This window comes from Poeciliopsis prolifica, unplaced genomic scaffold, assembly GCF_027474105.1.
Source record: "Poeciliopsis prolifica strain line A6 unplaced genomic scaffold, Auburn_PproV2 SCAFFOLD146, whole genome shotgun sequence".
NCBI lineage: Eukaryota > Metazoa > Chordata > Actinopteri > Cyprinodontiformes > Poeciliidae > Poeciliopsis > Poeciliopsis prolifica.
Window position 1 is genome coordinate 242,501 of NW_026562521.1, and position 27,500 is coordinate 270,000.

Genomic DNA, 27,500 nt, shown 5'->3' on the forward strand with positions numbered 1-27,500 from the left:
GTTTATATTTTGTTTTGTTTAATGGTATTTGCTCTTTGTAAATGTTTCTTTAATTTGCATGTCCCTCCCAGGCTGCCATAGCCAATCAGGCTTAAAGCTGGCAGCGTTTTTGTACCAATGAATGACTTGAACTGTCAGATGTTTGGCACAAAGAAACTAACAGTTATTTTTTCCTGGTGACGTTTTGTTTTGTTATTTGTGTAAGTTTTGTATTGATGATCTGCGTCTAATAAAATAAACAAAACTGAAAATCACCTTCTGAGACTCGGCTGGGTAATCAGAGGCCATTATTACTGTATTTATAATAACAATGTAACTCTTTGTTTGGACAGAAATGTTCACATCTTTGAAACTTTTTAGGTGCTTCCATTTCAATCTAATTCCGGTTCGGTTGGTGTGAACGCTAATCGACCTCTGACCTCTGGTCCTGCAGACCTCGGTCTGGGTTCGGTTTGAATGTGAACGCCAAGCGGACCGGAGACCGCGCTAAAAGCAGGAAGTGACTACAGCGCAGGGCATTCTGGGTAAATCCAACCAGAGCTAGCATTAGCCTAGCGCTAGCAGCAGAAATGGCTCCTGGTCTTCAGCCAAATCACTAAACTCTGACGCCTCCATCTTGTTCCATCTGGTGAAACAGGAATTGGCATAAAACCAGCGTTTGATCAAAACTGGTATGTTTATTGAGCAAATTTATTTTCATAATTCCACTTTATGCAATTTTATGGTCAGTGGAAACTCCAGTGTTTCCACGTGAACAAGCTTATAAATCACAATGATTGTAATGGAATTTCTTATTCAATGAAAACAATTTGCACAACAGTGTTTAGCAGAGTATTGAAAAGCTTGGCGGCCATTCGTAACAGAAATGCAGCGACTTTCTGCCAGCAGGAACCAAAGATCGGACTGAAGTGGCGAAGGAAAGTTTGATCTTCATCACAGCTGAGCCTCAGATTTGAACAAGTTTAGGTTTTATTCTGCAGTGATTCTCAGAGAGAACGAAAGAGCGTCCTACCGTAGATCTTGAAGGCATAGATGGTCTTCAGCTCTCTGGGCGACGTTTCACAGAGAGCTGAAAACATGTCCACGAAGTCATTGAAGCTCATGTTGCCCTGTCCGTCCTCAGAGAACGTCTCCACGATCCTGTCCCTGAACGGGTTCTCCTGCACACACACACACACGCATGCATACACACACACATACACACACACATGCACACACACACACACACACACACACGCACGCATGCATACACACACATCACTGGAGACCATCTGCCTCTGTCAGACCGGGTTCTGGAGGACCGGGTTCTGGAGGACCAGGTTCTGGAGGACCAGGTTCTGGAGGACCAGGTTCTGTCGGACCGGGTTCTGGAGGACCGGGTTCTGGAGAACCGGGTTCTGGAGGACCGGGTTCTGGAGAACCGGGTTCTGGAGGACCGGGTTCTGTCGGACCGGGTTCTGTCGGACCGGGTTCTGGAGAACCGGGTTCTGGAGGACCGGTTCTGTCGGACCGGGTTCTGGAGAACCGGGTTCTGTCGGACCGGGTTCTGTCGGACCGGGTTCTGGAGAACCGGGTTCTGGAGGACCGGGTTCTGTCGGACCGGGTTCTGTCGGACCGGGTTCTGGAGGACCGGGTTCTGTCGGACCGGGTTCTGTCGGACCGGGTTCTGGAGAACCGGGTTCTGTCGGACCCGGTTCTGGAGGACCGGGTTCTGTCGGACCGGGTTCTGTCGGACCCGTTCTGGAGAACCGGGTTCTGGAGGACCAGGTTCTGTCGGACCGGTTCTGTCGGACCGGGTTCTGGAGGACCGGATTCTGGAGGACCGGGTTCTGTCGGACCGGGTTCTGTCGGACCGGGTTCTGGAGGACGGTTGGTGGACCTGCTTACCTTGAGCTCCGGCATGGTGACGATGAGCGCCTTTGGGACTTTGATGTCCGGGTTGTTGGTGTAGTCCAGCGGTACCAGGTGTGGAGCCAGTTCCCGGTACCGTCCGTGGAGGCTGCAGAGCACAGAGGACGCACCGTGAGACAACGGCCCACCCGTCCTGACGCCGCCCCCTGCTGACTGCAGATACCACTGCAACTAGACACAGTGAGACGTCCTGTCTGTCCTCATGATGCTGTCCATGTCCCACCAGTAAATCTGATTCTGGTCACACCTTCCAGGACTGAATCAATTTCTTTTCTATCCTCTTTGGTTTCATGATTCATGAATAATTCCTTTGAAGAACTTCTCCTCCTCTCTGTCTGTAGTATTTGTCTCATAAATCCATCAAAAGTCCTCGTCACATGACCAGAACATCTGCGAGGAACAGCCACCTGTCCACCTGTCCTCAACACTCTCTCACTGCGGCAACACGACGACGCCCACCGTCCCCGTCTCTGGAGACAACTCTGGATCGCAGAGCTCCACACGTCTATTCTGGTTCTGGCTGCTATTTCTGCTTACCTGGACTCTACCTGACCTGTCACCCCAGAGCAGAGTTGTTCAGGCTGTTTCTGTCTGGTTTGTGGCTGAGACAATGTCTCCGATGTCTCCTGTCTCCTCCTCCTCCTCAGTGAGGAAGTCGTCTGTGTGGACTCACCTCAGGATCTCCTTCGGGTGAAATAGGTGCAGTCCTGTAAACAAGCAGAGAAACGGTGAGGATCTGTCTCCAGGGATCCAATCAGCAGCCACGGCTCCATCCTGCCTGGTTTGGCTGTGAAGCGTCGTGATTTATTTGCGGCTGACCTGATACGCCTCCAGCTGCTCCTCGGTGAAGGTCGTCTGCTTGTTGCCCATGGTGCGCGGCGGATCGTCCCATCACAGAGCTGCATCCCACTGGAGACTCCCCCACATGCAGGCGGAGGCTCTGCATCCGGCTCCCAGGATGATGCTCCTTCTGCTGGAGGAGGAGTGGTACACTGCCCTGATGCTTTCAGGTGCTGCTGGGAAAATCTGCCTTCCAGGAGCCCGACAGAGAAATGCTAAAAATTATTTTTACAATTTATTACAATTAGATTTTGTTTTACAATTTCAGTATGCTTTTATTTGTTTTTACAGAAACATTTTTGTTGAGTTAAATATTTATGAAACAACTTATCCTCATGTGTTATGAACAGCACAGACATGATAAAACAAAACTTAAACTAAATCTGGGCCAAAGTAAAGAATTTATCAGTGAAAGTAAGAATTTTACTCAGGTGAAACTGGAGAAACTGATCGTTTGGAGAACACCTGAAGGCAGCACAGAGCCTCACCTGGTTTGCCTCAATGGAGAGTCAAATAACTACACAATCAGTTTCATACAATAGCAAATATTCTAGAAACAATGCGTTGATGCAGAGTTAGTTTTTTATTTTTGTTGAACTTTATTTAAGCCAATAAGAACCTGTGGAATCAGAGTGGGCGGGGCTTCAGCACCTGCCCTTTTCATCCTTGATTCCCAAGAGCCTCTTTGTTGGAGGGCATCGTTCTTAAATGATTATTATTTACTTATTTTTATGTGTTTGTGCCCCTCAACAAGAAAATAGAAAAACCTTCACACCCATTTTTGTTTGTGCTGAACAGACCCTTAATCTCCACTAGGGGCGCTGTCGTCTCAGTTGATTTCCACCAAACAGCTGCAGTCATTGTAATGACGTGAGATGCCATGACTTGTACACATAACATGTATTTAAATGTGAGGATAAAACCTGCCATGTTTTCTATTGGAGCTCAGCGAATCACGTGACTAGAAATGAACATCTGTTCCTTTTGCTCACCAGCTTTTAGTTTCATTCACATCATTGTCTTTATTTCCGCTGCATATAATAACATATTATTATATAGCATATAATAATATGTTACATGTTTGGAACCACGAGTCAAAACAGGATGATCGAGGAAGATCGAGGTTGAAATGGTTTCCTCCCCAATAAAATGGGTTGTCCCGTCTTGGCCTTTGACTAGGACACCAGCTCCTCCCCTCCATTGGGTGGAGATGGTGGTAATCTTTGTGACTTTAGTTGTGTATATGTGTGGATTGTCCTGTAACGGAGTGAAGATTTTGTCCTGTAACGGGTTTGCCTCCACCGTGGCGGCGGAGCCACAGCGTAAGTCAACAGGAATGTCAAACTGGATTTATCCAGAAAATTGATTCAACAAAGGCTGAAGTTTCAGCCAAATGACCTGAACTGTATCCTCACCTGCCTTTCAGCAGAGGATATGACAAAAGTTTTTGTTCGTCTGCATTATTGAAGGCATTTTGGATTCAGATTGAAAGTGAAAGAAACAGTTTCAATATTTAATATTGAGAAACTGACTGACAACTCAGTGATAGTCAGGATGTCCAATGAGACGGTCAGTGCTGAAGACATCTGGCCCCTGCTGTGGGAGGCCCATGCTGTGGGAGGCCCATGCTGTGGGAGGCCCATGCTGTGGGAGGCCCCTGCTGTGGGAGGCCCATGCTGTGGGAGGCCCATGCTGTGGGAGGCCCCTGCTGTGGGAGGCCCATGCTGTGGGAGGCCCCTGCTGTGGGAGGCCCATGCTGTGGGAGGCCCCTGCTGTGGGAGGCCCATGCTGTGAACCTGTTGGCAAAGCCCGGATCGTTGCAATTCCCACCGTTGCCAGGGGGGGGGGGGGGGGGGAGATGTTGCTCACCCAGCCACCATCTGGACCTCCAGGAACCTGCTGGGAAGCAGGAACGTCCACCGTGGCTGTGATCCGGAAGGTGGCAGCAGGAAGGGAAACATCAGAGCTGCAGGTGGCGCTAAGGACACAAACCTAACCCACGAGGAAGAATCACCTGCACCTCCACGGTTAGAGGCCCGCGCATAGTGGCCTGACCCTCCGGGTGAATCGGGAAGGGCAGGAGCATGAGGGCGGGGTTCCAAGCTGGGCTTCAACAAGGGGCCCCCATGGGGCTCCCCGCTTTGCTCCCCTCTGAATGAAAGTATCCCATTTTAATGAAGCAGTGAGGCATCTTTCAGTCATAGGATCTTCGTTCTGTGGCGGGCTGTTCGTAGTGAGCCATCTCGCACTCGGAGGATCTCAGGTTATTGCTGGGATGGCAGCAGGCAGCGTGTGGAGGTCACTGGTAAGTGGAAAATGTTCTGGGAGTGTTGGAAAGTCTCTACTCGTGGTTCCGCCGCAGCTTTGCGGGTTCGGCGAGGTTCGTTAGGGGCTCTCTGTGGGAACCGAAGCTTCCGGGTTTCTGTTCGGGTTAAATCAGGGTTTTGACGCCACTGTTAGCCTGCTAGCTGTTAGCTGGTGTCCTTCAGGAGAAGTTCCCTCAGCTTCATCCAGAAATGTTCCCTCGTCTGTCTGGAGTCATGAGTCGGCTGTGCTGCTCACTGCTCGGCCAGTTTGTCCCGTTCATCCTCGGAACCACTGGAACTAGACGCTGGAAGCTAGCTTAGCCTCAGCGACACCAGACTCCGTTTAAAAGTGACTAATTTAAGATTTCCTTCGAGTTGGACTGAAACCTATACACAAGATTAAAGGGTCAAATGTCAGGAAAAGAAGGTGGGGTGTCTCTCTTAATTTCGGCCGACATTGAACGCATCACTCATTCCAACACGTGTACAGGAAGTGATGTTTAGGTGTAGCAACAGAGCTCCTGTTAGTTTGAACCTTGACCTCTCAGTGCAGGACAGAGCTATAAACCAGGCAGATCCATCATTGTTTACAAATGTTTCCTCTTGATGCTGGGCTGCCCTCCCCCCACCTGTTGCTGGCTAATGTAAGTTTAACCTCCTTCACAGCAGACAGCATGACAAACTGAGCAGCTTCACTGAAAACCTCAGCGAAATTCATTCAGTGTTCACATGATTTCCCATAATGACTGGTTCCAATCCTGACTGTCAGGACCAGCCGGATCCAATACCTCCGATCTGCGGGTTTCTGGTCCCGCCTGAGTTCTGCTGGGAAGTTCTGCAGAAGAGACGAACACTGAGCGTCTTGAATGAAACGTATTAATAGAGAAATAATTGATTTGATGCAGAGAAACTGAAATAAATCATGAAGATGACATGCTTCATGTATTCACATAGTGTGAAACGGTATTTTACAGCATGAATCATGTGGTCATTCAGTTGTAGTTTGAATCAACAGATGATGTCAGCAGAAGATCAATGGCTGTCATTTCATCTCTTGAGGCTCCAGCATGGCGTCCATTTTGGCGTCCAACGCGGCGTCCAACGCGGCGTCCAGCGTGGCGTCCAGCATGGCGTCCAACGCGGCGTCCAGCGTGGCGTCCAACGCGGCGTCCAGCGCGGCGTCCAGCATGGCGTCCAGCGTGGCGTCCAGCATGGCGTCCATTTTGGCGTCCAACGCGGCGTCCAGCGTGGCGTCCAACGCGGCGTCCAGCGTGGCGTCCAGCATGGCGTCCATTTTGGCGTCCAACGCGGCGTCCAACGCGGCGTCCAGCATGGCGTCCAGAGTGGCGTCCAGCATGGCGTCCAACGCGGCGTCCAGCGTGGCGTCCAACGCGGCGTCCAGCGCGGCGTCCAGCATGGCGTCCAGCGTGGCGTCCAGCATGGCGTCCATTTTGGCGTCCAACGCGGCGTCCAGCGTGGCGTCCAGCGTGGCGTCCATTTTGGCGTCCAACGCGGCGTCCAGCGTGGCGTCCATTTTGGCGTCCAACGCGGCGTCCAGCGTGGCGTCCAACGCGGCGTCCAGCGTGGCGTCCATTTTGGCGTCCAACGCGGCGTCCAGCGTGGCGTCCATTTTGGCGTCCAACGCGGCGTCCAGCGTGGCGTCCAGCATGGCGTCCATTTTGGCGTCCAGCGTGAATCTTGTCAAAGTGATAACGTTTCTGCTGAACATCTGATTAAAACTTTGTTTTTAGTTTACTTTGTTCTGATTGTTTTTGTGTTTTTACATTTTTTTATTTCAATTCAAAATTTTCGGTGCCGGAGCCACAAAGTTAGAAAATAAATGATTGAACATGCGATTGATTAACTGATCTGTGTTTAGCTGTTCAGGTGAAGTAATGCTGCTTCCTGTCTGCTGCAGGTGAGCCAGTGATGGGCGGAGCCAACAGGAGGCCAGCTGTCTCTTCCTTCTCCAGAGGGGTGAGTGAACTGGGTCTCAGAACGGGTCTGCACCAGCACCTCCAGTCCAGTTCCTTTCATACTGCTTTAAGTTTAGTACCTTCACAGGTCTGACCTCTGACCTGAGCCCAACAACGGTTTATGGTCTTTAGGTAAGTCCAGTTGGTTCTGGACGGTTGTCCTGGGCAGGAGCAGCTTCTTAGCCGCTCTGCCTGCGTCCAGTGGTGACCCGGTTCTGATCCGATGGCACTTGGACCGTCCTGCGCCTGTGGTTCTGGAGGAGGCACAGAACCACAGGTCTGTGTTGGGTCTGTTCTACACAGAACCTCTCTGTGCTGTCCTGCTGGAGCCTCCTGAAGGAGGGCTGGTTCTGGTCTGCTAGACCGAAACCAAGCTTAGTCTGATCCGGGTCCAGGTGGTTCTGAGGCAGTCCAGAGGAACTGATACCGGTTCTGTTTGGTTATAGATACAGACGGTGACGCTGATTCCAGGAGACGGCATCGGCCCAGAGATTTCTGCTGCCGTGGTCAAGATCTTTGACGCTGCTAAGGTGAGTCGACGCTGGACCAGAACTGGGCCTCTGGATCCGGAATGGAGAACTGAACCGAGTTTCCCCCGCAGGCTCCGGTCCAGTGGGAGGAGAGGAACGTGACGGCCATCAAGGGACCCGGAGGGAAGTGGATGATCCCTGCAGATGCCAAAGAGTCCATGGACTGCAGCAAGATCGGCCTGAAAGGTTCTAATGTGGCTACCGATGCTGCTACCGATGCTGCTACCGATGCTGCTAATGATGCTGCTAATGATGCTGCTACCGATGCTGCTGCTAGCGATGCTGCTAATGATGCTGCTACCGATGCTGCTACCGATGCTGCTAATGATGCTGCTACCGATGCTGCTAATGATGCTGCTGACCATAACAGCGCCACTAACAATGCAGCTGAAGCTAACGCTAGGCTAACGATGTGTGATGGCAGTTACTTTGTAAAAGTAACTTTAGTTGGATTCCTGATTAGTCCTTGAAACAGAAACTTTGATTCCTGATTACTTGATCTGGAAAGTAATTAAGTTACATTGAAAGTAACTTTTTTAGTTTAGGTTAGTTTTAGTCACGTCGCCTCTTGAGAATATTACATTGATGCCATTTAGATGCACAACTTCACGGACTCGTTCATTCGTGGCTGTTTCAGTTCATTCAGGTTCGTTGCTCTGTTCATATTAGTTTTTCATGTTTTCAGTTTCTGGAGCTCAACGCGAAGCTTCACGTCGTTCACTGGTCATATTTGAACTTGACATGAATAGACGCAGCGGGACGGATCATCCGGGAAATGATGGAGCAAAACACATTCTGGGGTTATTATGAGGCTCTGCTTATTTAAAACCCCAAATGAGCAACTTGACGTTCAAAAACGAGCCCAAAAAGTGCAACTTGTGACTCATTAAATTTGCAAGCAACTTTGAAAAAAAAAAACAATCCCATAGCTCCTTATATTTTTAAATGTTTGTAAAAAATATCCTTTATTTAACCAGGTAAAGACCTGAGCAGAAGTCTGCAATACCCAGCAACCTGGTTACAAGATAAAACTAGTGAATAAATGTGGACAAGTGTAAAACAACAAGAAACTTCAATTCTGACATCCTGAGTTCAAACTGCAGCTGATTCCCTCACGCTGAACGCTTGCTTTCCTTTTCAGTTCCAACATGTGGAACATGCAAAAGAAAAATGTTATTAGAGCATAAGGAATGAGAACCAACAGATAGATCCATGTGACAGAGCTTCAGTGTGCCGCAGCGAAGCCGAGTGCAGGTTGATAAATCAGGATCATCAGCTGATTGTTTCTCCGTTCGCTTAAAGGAGGCCGTTCAGCTTTTGCATAAAATGATGCGTCAAACGTCTGCTACCCTTAATGATGCTCAGTGTTCAATGACTGAGGGCATTTGGTCGAAGCATTTATATAAAACGTGGCAGGAACGTTGCTGCTACCACTTTACTTCTGGCTTTGAGAGAGAAACAAGTTCAACCCAGAAACTCAGAATACGTAGTTCCTGTTTTTCTCCATTGTTCTGTTGCTGCTGATGCATTGAAACGGTGGAAACTCCGCAAGACGCATCAAGCAAATGAAATTCAATAAAAAAAAAACAGCAACACAGTGATTGGACAATTACCTGACTACTGACGTCTGGATTGGAAATAGCAACGCGATAGATGACTCGCTACTGAAGCAGGTGGTCTGACATCACTGCTAGCCATGCGGCTAACGGCGATTCTGCAGTGAAGTTGCTCCTGTTGCTCCTGTTGCTCACCGATCTGGCTTCTCCTCCTCCAGGTCCTCTGAAGACACCCATCGCTGCCGGTCATCCGTCCATGAACCTGCTGCTCAGGAAGACCTTTGACCTCTACGCCAACGTGCGTCCCTGCGTCTCCATCGAGGGCTACAGGACGCCGTACACAGACGTGGACCTGGTCACCATCCGGGAGAACACGGAGGGCGAGTACAGCGGCATCGAACACGTGGTGAGTAGTAGAAGGAGTTCTCTGTGTTCCTCGGACATTTGTGGTTTCAACCTCTGGCCCGGTTCTGGTTCCTTTTAGAACCATCTCTCTTTCTGATCCTAGCTCCCACATTCTGATTCTGCCACCACCATGCTTCACTGTGAGCAGGCTAATGTTTATACTACATAACTACAGAGATTTCCTCCCCCTAATAATAACTGTGCTGCCCCCTGCTGGTGATAACTTGCAACAAGCCTGGACATAAGCTAAACACTTGTGGAAGTTATGTGTTAGCAGAAGCTAATGCTAGGAGGAGGGAAGTTCCTGCCGGTTCCTCCTCCAGTCCGTCGGAGCGCTGATGGTGTGTTCTGGTCCGGTTGTTCCAGATCGTGGACGGCGTCGTTCAGAGCATCAAGCTGATCACGGAGGACGCCAGCAGACGCATCGCGGAGTACGCCTTTGAGTACGCCCGGAACAACCAGAGGAGCAGCGTGACGGCCGTCCACAAGGCCAACATCATGTGAGGCGGTCCCGGTCGGCTTCTCTGTGGTTCTGGAGATCCGGGCCGGACGACGCTGATGCCGTCTCTCTGCAGGCGCGCATGTCGGGCTGTTCCTCAGGAAGTGCAGGGAGGTGGCGGAGAACTTCAAGGACGTGAAGTTCACAGAGATGTACCTGGACACCGTGTGCCTCAATGTGAGTCCAAACGGAACCGGTTCTGACCCAGATCTGGGAAACGCCTCCCCTTTAACCTGTCTCGTGTTCTCCAGATGGTTCAGGACCCGACCAGTTCGATGTCCTGGTCATGCCCAATCTGTATGGAGACATCCTCAGGTCAGCAACACACCGGCCAATCAGAGGGCTGGGATCTGACGCGACCTTGTGTGTTTCAGTGACCTGTGTGCTGGTCTGATTGGGGACTAGGAGTCACTCCAGCGGGAACATCGGCGCCAACGGAGTCGCCACTTTGAGTCGGTGAGAGCCGCAGAGATCCAGTTCGGCTGTCCTGGTGGTTCTGGTGTCAGTAACCCGACCCACTGGGTCTGGGTTCAACAAGCGGATTGTAAAGAAGGTTGTTCAAGATCTCAGTTGGGTCCAGTTTATTCATTCTGATTGAAAAAATCAGTCATTTCCTCCATTTTAATAATAATAAAATTCATCATAATTATGATAATAATTATTATTGTTATTATTAGCATTATTAATATCCATCCCTCTTCTTCCATTTATCCGGGGGGGTCACGGGGTCGCTTGTTCCAAGTCCTGTGGGGTTGAGAAACAGCCAGGATCATCCTGGTCAAAGTCTAAAACCTTTTGGACCCACCAGTCGTTCAGAAAGGAGATTGGATCAGAACCAGCAGACGTGGCGCAGTCCTAACAGACCCCAGCAGGGGGCGCTATGCCGGCCGGGTTCTGCGTCTCCAGAATCGGAACCAGTCTGTGAGGGACAGTGAACCCAACTTGCGTGTCCCGCAGGTGCACGGAACCGCCCCGGACATCGCGGGCCTGGACCTGGCCAACCCGACCGCCCTGCTGCAGCGGCGTCATGATGCTGCGCCACATGGGGCTGCACCAACACGCCGCCAAGATCCAGACGGCGTGCTTCGCACCATCAAGGAGAAGAAGGGAGGGGTTCTGATTGGTCATAATGATTTGATCCATCTGTGTCAGATTTCATCACGAGGCTCTTTAAATTGAATCACTTGCTAAATGATCGGTGCTGCTGTTGCAGGTGCTGACCAAGGATTTGGGAGGAAACTCCAAGTGCTCGAGTTCACAGCGGAAATCTGCCGTCGAGTTCAGGACCTGGACTGAGACCAGAGGGCAAAGGGCGTGGCTCCCTGACCCCTCCGAGGGGGCGGGGCTCCCTGACCCCTCCCTGACCCTCCGAGGGGGCGGGGCCTTTCCTGACCCCTCCGAGGGGGCGGGGCCTTTCCTGACCCCTCCGAGGGGGCGGGGCCTTTCCTGACCCCTCCGAGGGGGCGGGGCTCCCTGAAACATTCACATCTGGCATGACGCACAAATTAAACCTGACCATGAAAGAAACTCAACCAAATATCTTATCGATGACATCAGCTCGTCTCTGTTGCCTAGTAACAGTTTTTAACTTTGGTCAAGTGTCTTATTTATTGTTTCTACTTCCTGTTCTGTTCATTCTGCTGCAGAACACAAATATAAACGGTTCATTCAGTCTGGTGTGTTTGTTGTCCATCCTCTTCATCGCTTCGTCTTCCTCCCTTAACAGCCTCAGCTGTTCGGTATGGAGGCTTCTGATTGGCTGACTGGAGTCGGGTTAATGCCTTATTTGTAATTAATGTAGAAAATTCAATTCAAACTGATTATAAGTCAATAAATATAATCCAGTTTCCTATTTACACATTTCGATAATTGATTTGGGGCATTGAATCTTTATTGATTTATTGTTTCTGTTTCTTTTCATCTCAGTGAAAAGTGTGAATCATGTTCTGATCCAACTCTGTTCTGGAGCTTCTCACATAGGAAGAGACAAAATAATTAACTATATTCAATCATTAATTAAATGTGTCATGAAGTCAAACTTAAAATAATGAGCAGAAATCATTTTATGTGTCAAACTTGCCCATCCAAACTGAGGATCTGTGGCACTAATCTAAAAGTTTAGCCTGATTGTTTGAAAATCACAGTGCCGGATGGATCAGGGCTCATTGGACCCGGACCCGACTCCCTGTTCTGTCTTCTGCCAGCAATAAAATCTATACAACAGGTTCTTGAAAGTCGTCCATTCTAAGACTTGCCAGGATTTTCCAAACATCAACAAGAACTAGTGGACTGCCTGATGGTTAGCCCCGCCCACCGCCCCGCCACAATCCCAAACTCCGCCCCCATCCCACAGCCAGTGACGGTGCGGTGAAAGGTGGGAGGAGTTAGCAGCAGTTGAAGATCTCCACGCTGCTGAACGTTACAGAGGTTTGCTGATCTGCACCTCATCAGCTCCTCTACAACATGGAAGACGAGTTCTTACTCTGGTCTCTGTACAGAAGTACAACAAAAGGAATAGGCGCCCTCTTGTGGTGACACCTCATCACCTCTGCAGCACCATGACTGTCACAAGCCCCGCCCCTCGGAGTGTGGCAGCTAAAATGATTTCCTGTTGATGCTGCAGGAACCATGAAATTATTATGCATTTAATGATCTGTTTGCTTGATATTTGGTTATTGTGTCATGTTTTTAACATGCATATAATTACACCGGACTTGCATTTGCTGACATAACTGAAATTTAAAGTATTTTATTAATTTTAAAGTATTGAAAGTGAAACTACTGGCTGAATGTATCACCTAATCGGTAATACAATAGTATTCAATGTACCTATTTAATTTTAATACAGGAGTACATGAGTAATGCTGCAGATAAAACATGATTTTATTGTGTTTAGATTTAGACTTGTGATTCTGTGCATCAGAATTTCAGGGATGACCTGCAGAGTTTAATGTGATTAGACAAAATGAGAGGAATTATTAAATCTTTGAAATGTTTCATTTAACATAAAATAAACACATTCAACAGAAAGTTGTTTCCCTGAAAACAGGAACTTTAAACAGACGTAACACGTGGAATATGGGGTCTCCTGTCCTATTATAGCATGAAGTTCACTTTTTGGCCTAGGGCATTTATTTTGAAAGAAATCCAACAGGAAGGGGTGAAAAGAAGGAAGTGGGGGAGGACGTCCCACTGGGGAAGAGGAGTCCGACTTGGGACAGCAGCGCTGCAGAGCAGCGAGACCAAGACCAGCGCCCTGCGCGACATGACACAATAAAATGTGAAATATGATTAAACTTGCTTCTTAAATTGAGCTGAAAGATCCACATAAAAACACCTAGATATTAAATACCTAGAGCAGGAGTAAGTTTAACCAACATCATTATCAATTCAGTCTTTGTTCTGCTTTGCTTCCATCTTTGTGCCACAATCCGCAGAGGTTTGTTCCACCCGAACAACATAACGCCCTGGGCGGTTGCCCAAGTCAGAAACCACCAAACAGCAACAAAGACGTCGAATGGTAAACTGATCACTGACCAAGAAGCAACAAGCACAAGGCGACCCGAACCGTTTCTCAGTCTGACTCTCGCCACCGTGACAAGTGACCCAAACAATCAGAGCTCTGAGCTGCTGTTTGATTTATTCATGTAATAAATGTGCTTTATTATTTCTAATTCATGCTCTATTTTATCTCATTTAGTTATTTTTCTTCGCTGTTTGGTTAGGGTTTCCTTTTGCTCTCTGCCCTGTTTGTCCCTCCTGGGCTCCCGTATTTCTCCCCTCAGGGAACGTTCTTCACGTTCAGTTCATTATTGTGAATGTGGCGTTTTGACCGTTATGGTGGGTTAATGATCAGTAGAACTCGATACACTAAATAAAGATCAATGCATGTATTTACAGCTACTGCAGAGTTAGAAGAACATGAACGGATCCGGGCCTGACGGTGAAGAGCCGTTCAGAAGAATCGGATCGTTCGTGAATGTCGCATCACTGCAGACTTTGGTCCCATATTGTTCATTCAACAATAATTACAACATTTTAGCCAGTTGTTTGTGGTTTTATAGAGAAATCTCAGAAAGTTTTATGGCTGGGAGGCTTATTATTATTGATCATATAAGATTGGTTATTGATATCTTGGACCATTCAGAAATGGATTTTATTTCTAGATTTTCAAAAGGCATTTGGCTCAATACAATATGAGTTCATCTTCAAAGCCCTCAGATTATTTGACTTTGGAAAGATTTTTCAAAAATCAATCTGCTCTCTTATGGAAATAGTTTAATAAAATTATCCCATGGAACCAAAAGATTTATAACAGAATCATCAGGGACGCCCCGAATCTCCCTTTTTGTTTCTTTTCCCTTTGCAAATTCGAGCAGCTTTTATTAAAAGTAATGATCTGAAAAGCATCTCGGCAGGAAAAACTAAACTGTTGAGTCAACTAGCAGATGATGCAACTTTGTTCTTACAGGATAAGTTTCTAATTGATGTTGCACTTCAACTTTTTAATCCATTTTCTGTAGCATCTGGTCTTAAACTTATCTAAATGTGAACTTCTTCCAATCAATAGTTGTGATCAATTATCTTTAAGTCTGAAGTCAACTATAGTTAAAGAGCAAACAGCAAGAATGAACAAAACCTGTAGTCCAATTATTTAATCTCTGGTTGCAGATTAAATGTTGACTGTCTCTGCTCGAGTCCTGCTGGACAAAACTGAAAGTCTTTCTCGTCTCGACTTTGCCAGTTCAGCCCTGAATGTACCAAACAGCCTTTGCACTAAAAGCAATCAAATAATCTTTGATTTCATTTGGGCAAAAGCCCCGTCTTATTAGGAACAATGTTCTGATCGATAGACTAAGTTCAGGTGGTTTCAATGTTCTGGACTTTAATTCCTGACATTCTACATTCACAGTTATGTGGATCCAAAGATATTTCAAAAATCCTAATTCAAAGTGTCACTGGATTCCTGCACAAGTCTTTAAATCCTGGTGGCTCAGACTTTTTATCAAGATGTAACTACAAAACAGAAACGCTCCCTGTTCATTTATGCAGCTTCCTTAAACAACAACTTTCATCCTGGACATTGGTTCATAAACATAACTTTTCCCCTCATAACTGTTTTATTTGGAATAACCAAAATTTTAGCTTCAAGCAAAGAACTGGGTGGAAAATGATATTCTATCTGTAAACAATTGTTTAATGTCGACTGTTTAATTATGGTGAATTTCTTAGTAAATATAATTTCCCCTACAGAATTTTCTGTTGTTTTGATGTTTTTCCAGCAGGTCTGAAGTTTCTCATATCAGATCCAAGATCCCAGATTAACTGTGGGCCGTTCCTTAGGATTAGAACCACAAATAAACATATTAGAGAATTAATCCAAAGGAATATTATCAGCAAACCTGCTTCAGTCTTTTATTGGAACAATTTTATTCAGATATTGAACAAACATGTTTGTTGCCAAAAAGGCTTTTAGTCTCAATAAAGTACGGGAGGCGTCTCTTAAAGTTTTACGCAGGTGTAAATTCAGTCCTGAATAAATATATCCCAAATATTGATCTCTTTGTTCCTTTTGTCACATGGAACCAAAAACATTGACCCTTTTTTGGGAATTTCAGCAAAACGTTTTGCTGTGACTTCAATATTTTCTTTAGTTGGAAATGTAAAATATGTATTCCTTACAATGTTAAGCGTGTTTTCTTTGGTATTTCCAATAACAGTATGTCTGTGTAAGAATATATTCTGTTGGCCAAGTTTCACATACATGTCTGCAAATGTGCTAAAAACAAACCCAACCTCACAGTTTTTAGAGTTTCTGTAAGATGTTTTATGGACTCTTTAAAAATGTGCATCAACTCTAAAGCTATGAAACTTCTAACCTTAAGTGATGAATTTGATTTGTAAAGTGTTATTTTTCATTTTTTCTCATGAATCCTGTGGATTTGTTACCTCAGCATCTCCAGCATATTACTGCCTGCTACTGTATATTTGTTATTTGTAAAGAAAGTTTTTTTTTAAAGTGTTGTCCCATATGCAACATGTCAGTCAACACCTCCACACAATAATTCAAATGCAATTAGTCCCTGAACAGCTAGCTTAGCTAACATGACCTCCACAGAGTTTACCTTTCTTTGAGCTTGATGTAGTCCATACATGTCGTCATATCTGCTGATCTAGTTAACAAATTCTACCTCACACAGTAATTAGTTGGTCATATTATTGACATTACAGCGCTCCTTAAATCCCTGAACTTCACATTTTAACAAACAAATCAAAGAAGTGCGATGGATGTAATGAGTAACAAAAGCTTTGTAGAAATGTAATGAAGTAGAAAGTACAGATACTTCCTATAAAATATAGTGAAGTGAAAGTCAAACGTATCCACAATTAAATGTACTGAAGTGCATATACATGAAAATTGTACTGTAACAGTACTGCAGTACTGTAGTATCACTGTACTGTAATTGTTCTTTACCGTACTATACAGATCAATTCTCTTCATGGTTTCATTAATGATTGATTTGTGTATTTATTCTTTAAATTTTGTCCCGTTTGGGCCTCCATACTAAAACCCTGGCTGCTCGTCTTTCAGTCAGTCCGCTAGGGGGCGGTGCAGCGCATCAGAACCAGCTGCTAAAGCAGAAGAAGCAGGAACCAAAAGTGGTTGTCACTTCCGCCCAGAAAGCGAAGCTGAGGCTCGGACCCGGTCGGACCAGCGGTTCCGGTTGCGGCACCATGGACGTGGAGGACGAGAGCATCCTGGTGTCCGTGTTCAAGGACAGCTTCCCGGACAGCTGGAGGGACAACCCGGACTTCTCGGCCTACCTGTCCGAGCTCAGCGCCTGCGGCCTGGACAAACTGGGCCGGGAGCCGGAGCGGCTGGCCGAGGAGCGGAACCAGATCCTGCAGCAGACCCGGGAGCTGGCCTTCTCCAACTACCAGACCTTCATCCGAACCGCGGACTGCACCGAGCACATCTACCGGGACTTCGGCCGGGTGGAGGGCAGCGTGTCCCGGCTGCTGGACAAGCTGCCCCGGTTCGGAGAGAGGTGCAGGTCGGTATCGGTCCACTGTTAGTTTAAACCCAGAACCAAGACCGGGTTCTCCCACTAGCTCGGGTTATATAGCAGAAAATAATATTAGCTACCATAACTATGACACACAGCTCTACATTACGATGTCACCAGGTGACCTTTGACCCCATCCAATCACTGCATAAATGCTTAGAACAGATAAATGTGTGGATGTGCCAAAACTTTCTCCAGCTGAACAAAAACAAAACTGAAGTCATTATTTTTGGACCTAAAGAGGAACGATCTAGAGCTATAGATCTAGAGCTATAGATCTATAGCTCTAGATCTAGAGCTATAGATCTAGAGCTCTAGATCTAGAGCTACAGATCTAGAGCTATAGATCTAGAGCTATAGATCTAGAGCTATAGATCTAGAGCTATAGATCTAGAGTCAATGCACAGCTCCAGTTATTACAACTAAAAACTAGCGATCAGCCTGAAACCTGGGAGTAGTGATGGACTCTGACCTGAATCTCCAGAGCCACATAAAGACAGTAACAAAGTCGGCCTTCTATCACCTGAAGAACATCTCCAGGATTAGAGGACTAATGTCTCAGCCAGATCTAGAGAAACTCATTCATGCGTTTATCTTTAGTCACATTGATTATTGTAACAGCGTCTTCACAGGCCTGTCCAACAAATCAATCCTCCAGCTGCAGCTGATCCAGAAGCTGCTGCTCCTGTTCTCACTAAAACCAGGAAGATAGAGACATAACAGCAGTTTTAAAGTCCCTCCACTGGCTCCTTGTAGCTCAAAGAATAGATTTTAAAATACTGTTGTTAGTTTATAAATCACTGAAAGGTTTAGCACCACAATACATTAAAGATCTGCTGTTGTTGTATCAACCTTCCAGACTCTCAGGTTCTGGTTCTGGTTCTGCTCTGCATCCCCAGAACCAGAACCAAGAGAGGAGAAGCAGCTTTCAGCATCTATGCACCAAAACTTTGGAACAAACTTCCAGAAAACTGTAAAACAGCAGAAACCCTGACTTCCTTTAAATCTCAACTAAAAACCAGCTGATTAGAGTTTGATTTGAAATGTAATATGTAACAATGTATTGTTTATTCTATAACTTTGTGTTTATGATGTAAAACACTTTGAAATGCCTTGCTGCTGAAATGTGCTATACTAATAAAATTTGATGTGATTTGATTTGATTTTAATCTGTGGGAGCACAAAGTATGTTGACCAGGTTTACAGAGACAGAACCACTGAATGGTTTCTAACACGTTTTAACTTTTAGTGGTAAATGATCGGATCAGTATGTGTCTGATCGGATCCATCGGGATCCGATCGATGTGTCGGATCGGGACCAGACTGTCATCTATGGAGTTAATGGAGAATCAAATTGACTGGCATCTGAGACGTCCAGACTAGGAACCTTCCAGACTAGGAACCTTCCAGACTGACCGCTGTTTCCTCAGGACCTTCATGACGGAAGCGGAGCAGATCGCTGTCAGCCGGCGGATGAACAGCCTGACTCTGAACCGGCACACGGAGATCCTGGAGATCCTGGAGATCCCGCAGCTGATGGACACCTGCGTCCGCAACGGCTACTACGAGGAAGCGCTGGAGCTGGCTGCCTACGTCCGCCGGCTGGAGAGGAAGCACGCCGCGCTACCTGTGATCCAGGTGAGCATGGATGGCGGGCCTGCGTCCCCGTCACTGATGGACGAGTGTCCTCCAGCAGGTCTGATGTTGCGGTGTCTTCTGCAGGACATCGTGCGGGACGTGCGGCAGGCGGCGCAGCTGATGCTCAACCAGTTGCTGCAGCAGCTGCGCTCCAACGCCCAGCTCCCCGTGTGCCTGCGCGTGATTGGCTACCTGGGCGGATGGACGTGTTCACGGAGGCGGAGCTCCGGGTGAAGTTCCTGCAGGCGCGCGGCGGCTGGCTGAGCTCCGTGCTGGACGCCGTCCCCGACGACGATCCTTACGTTCACATCACCAAGACGGTGGAGGCGTGTCGGGTCCACCTGTTCGACATCATCACGCAGTATCGCGCCATCTTCTCTGACGACGACCCGCTGGCGGGCCCCCCGGATCCCCAAGGCACCCAGGGGGAGGCGGCCATCTTCCACGGCTGGGTGGCGCAGAAGGTGGCGGAGTTCCTGGTGACGCTGCAGAGGGACCTGCTGCGCGGCGTGGGCCCCCGACTGGACTCGCTGCTGGGCCAGTGCATGTACTTCGGCCTGTCTTTCAGCAGAGTGGGGGCCGACTTCCGCGGCCAGCTGGCGCCGCTATTCCAGCAGGTGGCGCTGGAGGCCTTCCAGGCGGCGCTACAAGAGGCGGTGGACCGCTTCCAGGAGGACATGAACCGCTACACTCTGGTGGCCCTGCCAGTGGCGCTGGGGGGCGCACTGGCCCCTGCGGCCCCCGGTGTACAGCCTGGTACCCTGCAGCCCCCCGCCGCCCTGCTGGACTTCCCGCCGCTGGCCTGTTTCCTCAACCACGTCCTGAGCGCCTTCAACGACCTGCGGCTCTGCTGCCCCCTGGGGGCGGCCCAGGACGTCAGCCGAAGCTTGGAAGACGCCCTGAGGACGGTGAGTTGGACTGGAGCCACGCCTCCTTCTCACGCAATAAGCCACGCCCCTCCCAAAATCAGGATTAGATTTGAAATATTACATCAAATAAATGATCAAAGTTCTTTCATCTTTTTGGATGCCATATTTCCACATTAACTTTAAAAGGCATTTGTTGATGCTGTGGGTTAGCTTTGGTTCTGGTCCTGGTTCTGACCCGACTCCTCCTGCAGGTGACCCGTGTCGTTGTGGCGTTCCACCGGGCCGAGCAGTCGGCCTTCAGCAGCAGAGAGGAGGATTTGTTCGTCCAGTTCTGTTCATCATTCGCTGACGACCTTTTGCCCTTCCTTAGCCGCTGCCTGCAGGTTCTGTTCCCTCCGGCCCAGTTGGCGCTGGTTCTGGGTGAGTAAGTGGCCCGCCGCGTCACACCTGGAGGAAATGCAGTGGGTTCTGATCGCGGCGTCTCTCTCTCTCTAGGTGTTCCTGTGTCTCAGCTGCACAAGTACGGCGATCTGGGCCGCATCGACGTCTCTGCCATCCTGCAGCCGCTGGACTTCATTCTCCCTCAGAAGGAACCAGAACCAGAACCGCTGCTACTGGAGGCCGACATCCCAGCCGAGCAGGGCTCGCTCACTCAGCCGGAACCAGAACGGGAACCTTCTCAGCCGGGCCGCACAGAGACTCCAGCAGAACTGGAGGCTGATGCAGAGTGACGGGCCAGAACCAGAACCTCGGCAGGGTTCTGATGGACTTGCAGAATCATTGTGGGTGACGGGATCTTGAAGTACAGCTGTGAGAACCGAACTTTCCTCTGTTCATTAAAACCTCAGTTGTATGTCTTGCTGTGTTTTTCAAACTCTGCCACCTGGTGGCCAAACAGCAGAACTACACAGAAGCGTTCAAACTAAATTTAATAGCAATAATAAAGAAGCATTTATTTATGCAGGAGGTTCTGAGCCAAGAAATGAAACGGGTTCTGGAAAAGTCCTACAAGATGTTCAGAGTTTTGAAAACATGAGTGAGAAATTCTTTTTCATGATCTGAAACCAAAGTCCAGAGCCGGGCTGGACCCGGTTCCATCACTTCTTCTTATGGAACTTCCTGTGGGCGGCGTTGGGGTTGACCCGCCTGCGGCCGGCGCCACTCTGCCCGTCGCGGATCTGCAGGTTAGCGGCGCGGCTGTAGACGTCGTTCTGGCAGAACGGCGACACTCCGGCCACGTAGTCCGGGTCGAACACGTCCGTCTTCTGCCGGGCCTTCCTGGAGAGCCGCTGCTGCGGGAAGCGCTGGTCCTCCACCAGGGGGGGTTGGCGGCGTGCTTCCCACCGCGAGGCAGCGGCAGCGAGTACTGCGGACGGGACGCACAATCAGAGTCAGCACGCTGCTTCCTGTCTGAGGAAAGTTCTACCAGCCACACCTGGACCTCCAGAACCACTGGTTTGAATCAGCTGGCAGAACTGTGGCTACTGGTCTAGACGGCTCTGTGGTTCTGGTTCAACTGGACTCCTAATTTAACCTTTAACCCTTCCATCCAGCAGGAACGTTGTCTGGCAGCCTTGGGCCCCAAACCGGTTCTGACAACAGCAGAACCTGCAGGTGGAGTTTGACCCACCTGAAGGTTATACAGGGGTTAAAGGTCAAAGCGTCTCACCCTGGTTCCTCGGGGGTTCATGATCTTGGGGTTTTTGGAGAAGTGCATCTGGATGCTGCCATCGTCACCAACGGTAACCGCCAGCTTCTTCAGGGTCTGGTTGCCGCAGTGAGGGCAGAACACTTTGCTCATGTTGCTGGTCGTCCTGCAAACCAAACCGGAAACCAAACCGGGTCAGCCGAGCCTGTGGGCCGCAACGCACCAGGCGGTTCTGCGACGGCTTACCTGAAGCAGGCGTGGCACCGCAGGATGTAGCTGCGGGCACGGCGGATCACCAGACCGCCGACGGACAGAACATGGAGGCCCATCTGGATCAGAACGTTCTGGAGAGAGAGACAGGTTAGAGGCCGGACCGAGCAGAACCAATCCAGCAGAACCGACAGAGTCACCTGCATGGCGAAGTCGGTGGTCAGGCACCCCACTCTGACGTCAGCCGCCTCCGTCCAATCAGACGACTCCATCTTCACCTGCCTGATGTTGCTGGGAGTGATCCAGCCATCATCATCATCATCATCATTGTCGTCCTGTGATTGGTCCTCTGCCAGCCCAGGCTCCGCCCTCTTCTCCTCCACCTGAGACGAGGCGCCACTCACATCCTGTAAACTAACAGTTCAGCGGCTGCCTCGCGGCGGAATCGGGCCCAGCAGGACCGGGTCGCCAATGAAGACTCACCAGGAGGGCCAGCAGGTCCTGGTCCACGCTGGGAACCGGGTCTCTCCAGAACCGGAAGCTGCTGAAGTCTTCGTCTGTCCCTGAAGACACTGGGATGTCTGGCTGCTGGACCGCATCGGTCAGATCCTGACGGAACAGAACCAGAACCGTTTAGCACCATAGGGCCACCGGATCTGCCTTCAGAACCACCACCCACCAGCAGGTCCAGCAGGTCTCCCTCCAGGCTCGGTAGCGGCTGCCTCCAGAACTGGAAGCTGTTGAACTGGTCCGGGTCCATCTGAGTGGATGGTTCCGACCCAGTGTGTCTGGCATTTGTGGCGTTCACAGTCCTCTGAAGAGACAGGAAGAAAACTCAGATTTCCAGAACCTGAACCAGAACCGGCTTTGGTCCATACCCTGGAGGGAAAGTGAAAGCCCGCGATGTGGACCGGAGCCTCTGGGTGGCGCTGTGTGCTCTGGATGGTCACCTGGAACAGAGGAACGGTCAGAGATCTGGGCGGGTTCTGCCGATTGTAAGGGGACCTGGGCTGGTACCTTCAGGTCCGGTTCCGCCTTGAGGTTCTGCGACCCGACGTGCTCCAGCTGCAGCTGGTATGTCAGCGCAAGAACCTTGATGTCGGTGGCAGACAGGCTGGAGTAGTCGCCTGTCTTCTTGGAGAACTCGATCACTGAAACCGGGTCAGAACTTCACCAAACCAGAACTCTGAAACTTCACTTGGGTTCTATTAGTGACAGTTTGACCAGTCTTGACAGGTTCTGCTTTAGATAACAGAGTTTCTAGGACGTTCAGTATAATTCTCACAAGAAAAGTATATGACTGAAAGACCGAACCCCACCAAGTTCAAGTCCAAGTTGGTAATAAGGGAATTAACGTAATTCAGGCTTTGCGTGAATTATGGCACTTTTGCCACGAACCAGGACCGCCATTTGATTACATGTTAGCAACTCGCTAACTGGTTTTCAAAGAGGTTTCAAGTGGGAACACCTGCTAGCTCAATTTAAATGTGGCAATAGCGTTTGACCGATACCTGCGGTAGGATATATTCACTAGCGGGGCTGTTAGCTCCCGGCACTAGCGGAGTTAACAACTTCACTGACTCAGAGGGTTCAGATACAGACGCGGGTCTTCCTCCGTTGCTTTTTGTCACACAATGAACCAGCACTTTGGATTTCTTTTGTATCCTATCGCTAATTACGGAAACACGCTCACAGCACACTTATTGCTGCCACAAACTAATCTTGGTTTTATTATTAGAAAACAGCCACAAACGGAAATATAACTTGAATAGAGGTTAGCAAAAAAAAAAAAAAAACCCTACAAATTACTGTGAAATACTACTACTTCCGGTGGTGACCGGAAGTAAGACCCATCTGTGTTTCCACAGCTAGTCTCCAGGCCGGGGGTGGATAGCGGCATGTAAAACATAAATGACAAAAATTTGAAAATGAGTAATTAGTTCGAGGGTCCACCATGTTTACAGTTGGTTTTAAGGTCCGGTTCGGACGTTTTGGGTCGGGTAGCAGTTCGGGTACGTACCGGTTCTGATGTGCTCCGGGTTCGGCTCTCTTAAGGTCAGCTGGTACGGCAGGACGGCCAGACTCCTCCGTGTGGTTCTGTCCCGAATCTCGTCCACAACCTCCCGCAGGGTGTAAATGTTCTGGCCAAACTCCTGCAGCGGAAACAAGCACGTCATCAGGTCTTACGTCACAGTTAAAGCCACTCAAGTTGCCGTGGTAACACGGCTTGATCTCAGAGCAAATGGTACCAGAACCCATCCCGCTATGACGAAGCGGGACGGGTTCTGATATCGCTATGACGAAGATCCTAACACTGTTGGTCCGGGACCAGAACCAGCTTCAGGCTACAGACGTCAGAATCGGTCCGCTCAGCAGCGTCTGCTCCGCGGCCGGAGCTTCACCACCAGCGGCCCACTGACTACCTGTCCTCTCCTGACAGACTTACCTGCAGCGGGGCTTGTTTTAAAAACGCTCCAGCGTCCGCGACAACATGCTCTACCAGGGTCGGCGCCATCTTGGCCAGCAGATGCAGCGGCAGATGCAGCGGCCAATCAGAGGCGAGGAAACAGCCATCTGACGCCTGAGTGCTTTAAATACATCACGAGTGTCGGAATTTTGATTACTTTGTTACTTTTTACCTTGTTGAGCTGATCTGAAAGGTGTTCAGGTGGAAAAAATAGGAAATGTATGTTCCTTTAAAGCGGATTTTGTCACTGTTCTGTCCTGAACGAACTATTCTATCAAAATTTCATTTACCTTTAAAACTATAAATGCGTATATAAAAAATAAAATAATGTAATTAAATGATGAAAACTCGAAGTTAAAACCATAAGTAGTAGGGTTAACAACGAGCTGGATGGTTTAATAATTTGTCATCAAGATCTACGGAACCTGCTGTGACCCAGTTATTTAATGTTCTGAATCTGAGGAACCCGCCGCCATTGAACATATCACCGCAGGGCCTGAAGGTCACGTGGCGTTGTGTTGACAGTGAGACGGGGAGGAAAGATGGCGGCGCGGTGGAGCAGCGAGACTGTGGTGGTGGAGTTTCGGGACGCTCAGGTGTGTGACTCTTTGAGCCGACCCAGATGTTTCTGACCGGAAGCTGCTGAGAACAGTTCAACTGGCGAACCGAACGCAAATCCGGATTAATCGGGTTCCGCAACAGTCCGAACTGAGCCGCAGTATCTGCAGTAGTTTATCTGAATGGTTCCGATCACGTGGTTTCCTGTGCAGGATATGTGTGGCAACTTTCAGCCAATGTTGAGTCACGTGACAACAGACGGCTGTCATCACAGCAACCATTTCCAGCCTCCAGGATGTGGTTGCTACAGTAACCATGGTGTCCAGGGTCATTAGTTTTTGAAGAAAAGCAGATTTGACCACATGTTCACAGGTTGCAGCTGCAAGCAAGACGGCATATCTGCAAGCGGGGCGGCCATGTTGGATTGCAGGTCAGGGCCGTTGGGAGCTGACCTCTGACCTGTGGTCTGTACTGTGTTCCAGGCCACAGCCATGTCCGTGGACTGCCTGGGCTCCCACGCCGTGCTGTCAGGGTAAGCTCCGGTTGCCGGTCCATTCCTGTAGATCGGGTTCTGACTCCTTCCTTAAATCATTTGTCTGCATTTCATCATATTTTAAATTTTGTATAGAAAGAGATTCAACGGTCAAATAAAAGAAATTACCTGATCAATCATGAATAACCGATTTGTACCTGGCTATGCAGTAAATCAAAGCTCTGGTTCTGGTACTGGAGGTGTTCATAGCAGGACAGGAAGGTGGGTTCTGGTCCAGCGCAGACGGCTCCTACAGCTCTGACATTGGAACCAGCCAAACTGGTTCTGAATCAGTTCTAAACCAGCCTGTTGGATCCTGTCTGAGAGACAGAACCAGCAGAACCAATGGAACCAGCAGAACCAATGGAACCAGCAGAACCAATGGAACCAGCAGAACCAATGGAACCAGCAGAACCAATGGAACCAGCAGAACCAATGGAACCAGCAGAACCAATGGAACCAGTGATATGATCTTTGTCTCTTTTAAAAGATCATGTTCAATGTCTGACAGCATCACCAGCTGCTGTCCCCGTCTGTCTCTCTGACCCGTCTGTCTCTCTGACCCGTCTGTCTCTGACCCGTCTGTCTCTCTGACACATCTGTCTCTGTGTCCCCGTCCAGCCGGCACTCCCTCTACCTGGTGAACCTGGACGCTCCGACCGAGCCGTCCCGTAAGATGGGCCGCCACAGTAAGTGGGACGTGGGGACGGTCCAGTGGAACCCGCATCGGTCCCAGGCTCATGTCTTTGCTGCCTCGGTGAGTTCTGCTGTGGTCCGGTCTGGTCCGAACAGGCTTCTATCGGAGGCTTAGAGCCATTACTGACCGATGAACGAATCCCCGGACGTTTATGGTTTCACCCATTTCATGAAGTCGCATCCAGGCATGATGCTGCCACCACCATGTTGGAGCAGAGTGACGGTGGGGTCCAGGTCCTGAATGTCCCTCCTGTGTTTCCAGAGCAACCAGCGAGTGGACCTGTACTCCTGGAGGGACGGTTGTGGAGAGACTCACACATCCCTGCAGGGACACACCCGGGTCATCAGGTGACAGACACAAAGCAAGCACACTTGTCCACAGGTGGGGACAGGTGAGACTCACTGTGATTATCCTGGCAGCGACCTGGACTGGTCCTGGTTCGACTCAGAGCTGCTGGTGTCCAGCTCAGTGGACACCTACATCTACATCTGGGACACCAGGTAGGAGGAAAACCAGACCAGAACCGGTCTCAGAAGACACTGGACCTGTTGTCCTCATGTCTCTATCTGGCTCCACAGGGACACTCGGAAACCCACGGTGGCGCTGTCTGCTGTCGGTGAGTCCTCCACCTAAAACCTTCCCAAGTTCCCTGAACCCACTGCTGACTGCCGTCCCTGTCCCACCGTCTTTGTCCCTCCGTCCCTGTCCCACTGTCCTTGTCCCTCCGTCCCTGTCCCACCGTCCTTGTCCCGCCGTCCCACCAGCTGGAGCTGCTCAGGTGAAGTGGAACCGGAAGAACCCACACCTGCTGGCGTCCAGTCATGACGGAGACGTCCGCATCTGGGACAAGAGGGTGAGATGTCCTGCGGGTTCTGGGACGGGTCTGGCAGCTCGACGACCTCTGACCTGTCCTCCCGTCTGAACAGAAACCCAACACGGCGGTGGAGTACCTGGCTGCTCACCTGTCCAAGATCCACGGCCTGGACTGGCACAGAGACAACGAGTTCGTCTTCGCCACATCCAGCCAGGACAACTCCGTCAGGGTGAGGACGGCGTCCTAAACGTCTTGTCAGGACGGCATCCTGACAAGACGTCCTTCCTCTTCTGTCTGCAGTTCTGGGACTACCGGCAGCCCAGGAAGTACCTGAGCGTCCTGTCCTGCCAGGTGCCAGTGTGGAAGGCCCGCTACACGGTGAGACACACTCGTCTCTGTCCCTGTCTGTGTCCCCGTCCCTCTGTCTCACCCTGTCCCCGTCTGTCCCAGCCGTTCTCCAGTGGTCTCGTCACCGTCATGGTCCCTCAGCTGCGGCGGGAGAACAGTCTCCTGCTGTGGAGCGTTCTGGACCTCAACAGTCCCGTCCACGCCTTCGTTGGACACGATGACGTCGTCCTGGAGTTCCAGTGGCGTCCCCAGAAGGAAGGTGAGCGTCCGCCGTCCGCCGCCCCCTCAGATGGCCAAGTGCGGACAGTCAATGTCTCCTGTCCCCCAGGGTCCAGGGACTTCCAGCTGGTGACCTGGTCCGGGACCAGACGCTGCGGATCTGGAGGGTGGAGCTTCAACTGCAGAAGGTCTGTGGGCGGCCAATCGGAGCCGGGCGAGGGGCCGCTGCGCTCTGATTGGACGCTCCTTGTCTCCCGCTGCAGCTGTGCGTCGGCGACCTGGTGGACGAGCTGATGGAGGACGTGTCCATTGCCGTGGAAACGGAGAGGTCCCTGGGCGCCCAGCAGGCGGATGTCCCGCCGGGTACAAACAGAACCCGACTCCTCCAGAACCTTCGGCTGACGTGGCCT

The 27,500-nt window shown here is 49.7% G+C and overlaps 4 protein-coding genes and 1 pseudogene across 4 annotated transcripts in view; 3 read left to right on the plus strand and 2 right to left on the minus strand.

The window, feature by feature from the left end:
• Positions 1-2,203, minus strand: part of LOC129355801 (calcium and integrin-binding family member 2-like) — a 3,473-nt gene extending 1,270 nt beyond the window's left edge. The window contains exons 1-3 of the mRNA XM_055025404.1: positions 2,159-2,203; positions 1,888-2,064; positions 1,013-1,160 (exon numbers count right to left, since the gene is read on the minus strand). Of these exons, the coding sequence (XP_054881379.1) occupies positions 1,013-1,160; positions 1,888-2,064; positions 2,159-2,203 (370 nt within the window). The remainder of the gene's footprint in view (positions 1-1,012; positions 1,161-1,887; positions 2,065-2,158) is intronic.
• Positions 2,204-6,986: 4,783 nt separating this feature from the next.
• LOC129355811 (isocitrate dehydrogenase [NAD] subunit alpha, mitochondrial-like) lies at positions 6,987-10,438 on the plus strand (annotated as a pseudogene).
• Positions 10,439-16,677: 6,239 nt separating this feature from the next.
• On the plus strand, positions 16,678-20,450 carry LOC129355797 (conserved oligomeric Golgi complex subunit 8-like). Its single transcript, XM_055025401.1, is given in 6 exon segments — positions 16,678-17,078; positions 18,521-18,728; positions 18,813-18,921; positions 18,924-19,636; positions 19,849-20,017; positions 20,093-20,450. Coding segments are annotated over 6 exon segments (1,755 nt in total). The 5' UTR covers positions 16,678-16,758; the 3' UTR covers positions 20,329-20,450.
• A 58-nt stretch (positions 20,451-20,508) lies between these two features.
• On the minus strand, positions 20,509-23,995 carry LOC129355798 (RNA-binding protein NOB1-like). The gene is given in 11 exon segments (XM_055025402.1): positions 20,509-20,918; positions 20,921-20,963; positions 21,267-21,411; positions 21,492-21,589; positions 21,656-21,838; positions 21,939-22,064; positions 22,135-22,269; positions 22,334-22,405; positions 22,473-22,606; positions 23,476-23,608; positions 23,902-23,995. Coding segments are annotated over 11 exon segments (1,362 nt in total). The 5' UTR covers positions 23,971-23,995; the 3' UTR covers positions 20,509-20,694.
• A 285-nt stretch (positions 23,996-24,280) lies between these two features.
• LOC129355805 (GATOR complex protein WDR59-like) overlaps positions 24,281-27,500 on the plus strand; it is a 17,456-nt gene continuing 14,236 nt past the window's right edge. Inside the window, 13 exon segments of the mRNA XM_055025408.1 lie at positions 24,281-24,518; positions 24,963-25,012; positions 25,634-25,769; positions 25,971-26,056; positions 26,129-26,209; positions 26,288-26,325; positions 26,474-26,562; positions 26,636-26,752; positions 26,824-26,901; positions 26,974-27,130; positions 27,200-27,226; positions 27,229-27,278; positions 27,354-27,453. Of these exon segments, the coding sequence (XP_054881383.1) occupies positions 24,465-24,518; positions 24,963-25,012; positions 25,634-25,769; positions 25,971-26,056; positions 26,129-26,209; positions 26,288-26,325; positions 26,474-26,562; positions 26,636-26,752; positions 26,824-26,901; positions 26,974-27,130; positions 27,200-27,226; positions 27,229-27,278; positions 27,354-27,453 (1,063 nt within the window). The 5' untranslated portion in view covers positions 24,281-24,464.